The sequence below is a fragment of the Lepeophtheirus salmonis genome, chromosome 1, assembly GCF_016086655.4.
Source record: "Lepeophtheirus salmonis chromosome 1, UVic_Lsal_1.4, whole genome shotgun sequence".
NCBI classification, from domain to species: Eukaryota; Metazoa; Arthropoda; class Copepoda; order Siphonostomatoida; family Caligidae; genus Lepeophtheirus; species Lepeophtheirus salmonis.
Genome location: NC_052131.2, coordinates 7,675,998 through 7,681,465, shown reverse-complemented (window position 1 = coordinate 7,681,465; position 5,468 = coordinate 7,675,998). Strand labels below are relative to the sequence as shown.

Below are 5,468 nucleotides of genomic sequence, written 5' to 3'. Positions count from 1 at the left end.
GATAGAAAAAATCTATTAAGTTGAGCCCCTGTTATTCGTGAGGTAATTAGTCTATTAACAATAAACTTGCGTAAATGATTAAAATCCTTATTGAAAATAGTATAAATATATGCTTCTCACGATAATAATTCATTTTATTACTTTATTTTGTTTTTAAACAACCAATTTTAAATAAATTAGATATTCTCTAAGATGATTAACATTTTGTGACATATTATTAACAAATTTCTTCAGCAAAATTGAGCAATTATGCCTTTGTGAATTGAAAATATTAAGTATCGTATGTATTAGTGAATGAGTACAAATTGAAAGTTGTTCATTAATTATTAATCAGATTAAATTTACGATTAATACAACAAATCAAATGTTTAATAGTCACCTTGCACCAAATCCCCATTTCTACAAAGTAATATTAATAACATAATAATATTCTTTTTAAAAACGGAACTTCGAAATTACAAAAATAATACAACACAACCTCTTAAAAACCACGTGTGTTATTAAATAAAAATAGTGATGGAATGCAAAGGAAAAAATAAACTTAATATTATATTTGTAGACTACAAATTGTAGACTTTTCTGTTCATGTAGAATATTTTTGTATATAATCGTTCAATATATTATCGAGTATTTTCATGTGACGTCAATATTGTTGATGTCGGCCATTTTGGGGGCCAAAAACCAAGTTTATAATTCATATTAAGCACAATAGTTAACTCTAGGATGTTCAAATGGGACCACCAAATTAAAAAACTTAAAATTAATTGTCGAATTAAAATATATACCTAATTTTATTAAATATCTTAACCTAAAATGTATTAAAAATATGTTATTAAATCGTTATAAAATCTTATTTCAATGTTGTAGATAAAAGTTAACTTTTACAATGGAGAGAATTAGATATTTTCCTCACATTATACTACTTTTTCATGCCTAAACGATAAAAAAAATAATAATCTTACGGATTATTGGTATTTTCAGTACCTATTATACATAAAAATATAACTGTTTATCTTTCGCATCAAGTAGTATTCAATGTAAGTGAAGTCTTTTTTACTCTTTAGGCCATTTGATGGAATTTAATCAAGATCTATTCGGAATTTGTCCGTTTTATAAATATAAAATTTCAACTTTGAGCCCCCAGGAACGCTCCATATGATAATACATATTTAAAAGATAATATATATATTGTGTACCTATATAATTATTTGCAAGAGACTATAATTTTTATAAAATTGTGTTTCAGTTTGCAAATACTTGCACAGCACTAATAATAAACAAGAGGAATGTGCTTTATAGATGTCGCTTTAATATTATTTATGTTCTTCCTTCTCTCTTTCTTTTCCTTTTCCGTTTCCAGAGAGGTAAGGTGCAACTAAAATTTGTGGTCGTGGACTCGTCCTCATCCACCACCAATCCTCTAGTGTAGTAATTCATTCTGGTTATTTATTCCGTTTCGTTTTTTTAGTAGTGAACAATCCGTGAGCCATGCCACCCAAGTTTGATCCCAATGAAGTCAAGGTAAGACCGGCTTTTGAACCCTGTTCTTGATGATCATTAATCCTCTCCCTTATTTCTAGATTGTCTGCCTGAGGGCTGTCGGAGGAGAAGTGGCCGCCACTTCCTCATTAGCCCCCAAAGTAGGTCCCTTGGGTTTGTCTCCCAAGAAGATCGGTGACGACATCGCAAAGGCGACTCAGGATTGGAAGGGTCTGAAGGTTACTGTCCAACTCACCATTCAAAATCGTCAAGCCAAGGTCTCAGTCGTTCCATCCGCTGCTGCCCTTATTATCAAGGCATTGAAAGAGCCCCCACGTGATCGTAAGAAGGTGAAGAACATCAAGCACAGTGGCAATATCACCATGGATGATATTGTTGATGCTGCCCGCGCCATGAGACCTCGTTCCATGGCAAAGGAACTCAGTGGAACCATCAAGGAAATCCTTGGAACCGCACAATCTGTTGGATGTACTGTTGACGGTAATTAACTTCACAAAAAAATGAAGATATGTTATTAATATGTATTTATATTTTAGGTATGAATCCCCACGCAGTTATTGAAGGTATCGACAGCGGAGATATTGATTGCCCTTCTAGTTAAATATCCTATCACGTACCTAAATAAATCGAAACTCTAAAAAAAGTACCTTTATTTATTGAAATCTTCTAAATTTACGAAAGTTGAATAGAAAGGCTGTTGGTCGTAGAGTTGTTGCTTATACTTTCCTTTTACAAATATTACGAATGAAGAAAAATATTATGTAGCTGTCAACCGTATTATGACATGTCTTGAAAATTCCAAAAGTCTTCATGAGCATACGTTTAACTACGAGTATAAGTTTGTAGCCTGCAGTATATTGTGGTCATGAATTATTTCTTCCTATTATGAAAAATCATAGTTATTCAGTTTTTATAGTACTCTTCATAGCAGAGATGTTATCTATCAAAGGTGCCTGTATACTTCTTTTTATTTTAAATTCACATCCCTACTCAGGATTAGGAGATGAAAACAAAGTATATTTCGTCTTTTGTTCTATAAGGTAATTATCGAGTACAGTTCTTGGGGCTTTAGTCAATAAGAAACTGCATATGCTCAAATTTAGTAGGTGAATTGGGTTTGTCAAATTTACCCTTAGTATTTGGTATAGTAGTGATACATAGGCAAACTTTTTATACCTGAAATTAATGTTTTTGTAACGATAGGTATCGTGAAATTTTGATCCTGGTACACAAAATGCTTGTTATCACTGGCGACCTTAAATCCTCTTTTGTGAGCTTATGTTCACGACATAAATGGACATGTTAGCAATAAATCTTGATTAAACCGAATAAAATAAGACTTATAATATGCATTGAATACTTCTTTATATCAGTGATGAACAGTAACGTTTTAATTAATTGAAAATAATTGTACTGAGAATTAGTATGAAGTTTGTACAATATATATATATATATTATCGTAAAGGGCATCCATAGTTATGAGAATTATAGAAAAATATCGCATTACTTCAATTTGTATCTACAATATGGAAATAAGGTTGTATAACGATGTAAAAACAATTTAAGGGTGAAATGAAATTAATCAAATAAATGGATAAAAAATTTGATTGGAAGGATTAAGTCTTTTTACTTGTTCACATTTTGATATCCAATGGTCGACTATTTTCCTCAATACTGATATTAAATTTGATTTTCTGGTTAAAAAACTTAGTTATTTAGGACCCCAAAATGGCCGACGTCAATTAAAAGTGACATTTTTGTTTTACAAGAAGTAATTTTGTCATTAAATTATACATCAATGGGAACTGTAGAACAGTACGCATATGTTTATCATATATGTCATCTTAAACAATTTTTGATTCTTATTCGAATTAGAAATGTAGAAATGCATCACTCACATATTTTTTTTTTTAGGATTTACATATAATTAAGTATCCATTTAATGGTTAACCTCGGAGGCCTAGAGTATAGGTGTAACATTTTTCTATTTTTTATTAATTAGATTTTTAACTCGTACTAATATACTTACTTGTATAATTATAATCTAATAAAATCTATGTCAGAGTAATAATTTCATAAATATCTTTATTAGAAGTTACTAAATTTTGGAGATGCTTGTAAAGTATTTAGGGACGGATCTTTACAGCAAACTTCCCATCTAAAATATCATTTTGCATTAACTTTTTTTTTAGCGCGAATATTATGTAAAATTTACAACAGATATTTTACTCGAATAGTATCTATAATATTTTTTTAACTAATTTAATGGTTCTTAAAGGGGTAGGGGAAATAAATTTACTATTTTTACTTGAAAATTCCATTAAAAGTGAAGATGAAATTTTGGGGCTTTTTTAGAATAGAATAGTAAAAATTGTGGATTGACATTACAGGGTTATATTTAATTTTTTTTCTAGAAAATAATAACTAAATATTGTTGACGATTAACCTTTTTTTTTTTGGGGGAGGGTACATCCCCTACTGACCCCCCTGTACAAGATATTATTTTGTACAAGTTGTAACTTTTACAATATGTTTGTATAAGTTACAACTTTTTTTCTCAAAGTGACTTGTTTAATTATTTAAACATCAGATAATTCAATTACCAACCATAAATGAATTTTATCATTTCATTATAATTTATTAAAATGACAGATTTTCGAGTAATATGATTGTGGTTTTTTGAATTTAAAATGTTCTATAGAATGTAAACCACCAAATTACATCGTTAATATTTTGAGAATTCAAGAAATATTCAGTTATTGCTTTATCATCACCACAATTTCCGTTAATTCTTCATATAAAACACTTTTATAAATTTTGGTTGCAATTTAATACCAAATCCTCAAAAGAGAAATAATTGAAAATAAAATGCATTAGTTTTGATTATAAGATCGACCATACAAAAATGATTTTAAGTGTTAAATATCAAGAGGAAACCAATGACAGACAATGGGATACGGGGATGTGCACTGCAATTGGAACAAAATTTGATCCCATCCAGATCCTGAACCATTTTGTTTTGGTTTTATTTAAAAGCGTATTAATTTTCAATATACATCCATCACTGCCTCAATTTCCCCTCCGAGTAACCATTTTACTTCATAAAAAAATTAATCTTTCATAAACTGTCCCATAGTTGATAATATTGATTTTACAGTCACATTATGGGTATAACATTAGTAGATCTTTTGAATAAAAAAAAATGCATTATCTAGCCTAGCTTTCCACTTGCCTCTTTTTCCCATAAAAGATGCTTAATGGAAAAATTACATAATTTCAAAACTGTGTTAAAGCGTCTGGTAATATTGGAAACCGTTGGTATTACTGACATTTTATCATATTTCAACTCTTACATGTCAATATTTGCATTGGTATGAATTTATGAAGGAAGAAGAATTGTAACAATTTTAGTTCATAAAGAAAAAAAATTAGTAGTCCATAAACGCTTCAAGAGTTGGTTTCAATTGCTCAATCAGGTCCAACTGAGTTATTTGCGTTCAAACAATTTTGAAAATTTCAAATTAGCAAAATAATACTTGATCGTGTTTCTGTTCCATCTCGACAACTTATTAAAAATGAAAAGAATCGAAAATTTACTTTATTAGTGTCCTAACCTCTGTTATGAAGATGAAAAACTCATATTGACTCATACAGGATCTGGATGAAGTCAAAATTTGTTCCAACTGTTGTGCACGACTCTTTATATAGTCGTTATTCAAGATAAACTGACATAAAATTGTTTTAGTTTAATAAATTTTTAATCGGTTAAAACATGGAGGGTTGGGATTTGAAACTAATATTGAAAAGTAACGTTAAAAAACCTTAGAATGCTTTTTTGAAATTTAAACACGATATACTAACAAATTCATTTTAGTCTTCTTTCCATTTAAGAGCCCCAAGACGAGTATATTGACCATATTTTACGAAGAAGAGGAAAAACAGAGGATCAGGCAAGAGAAGAACTAAAC

General features: G+C 29.6%; 1 protein-coding gene across 1 annotated transcript; it reads left to right on the top strand.

Moving 5' to 3' along the window:
- The first annotated feature begins 1,321 nt into the window (after positions 1-1,321).
- On the top strand, positions 1,322-2,208 carry RpL12 (ribosomal protein L12). The gene is made up of 3 exons (XM_040709787.2): positions 1,322-1,521; positions 1,581-1,980; positions 2,037-2,208. Exons 1-3 carry the CDS (start codon positions 1,489-1,491, stop codon positions 2,099-2,101), a joined length of 498 nt encoding a protein of 165 aa, XP_040565721.1. The 5' UTR covers positions 1,322-1,488; the 3' UTR covers positions 2,102-2,208.
- The last annotated feature ends 3,260 nt before the right edge of the window (positions 2,209-5,468 follow it).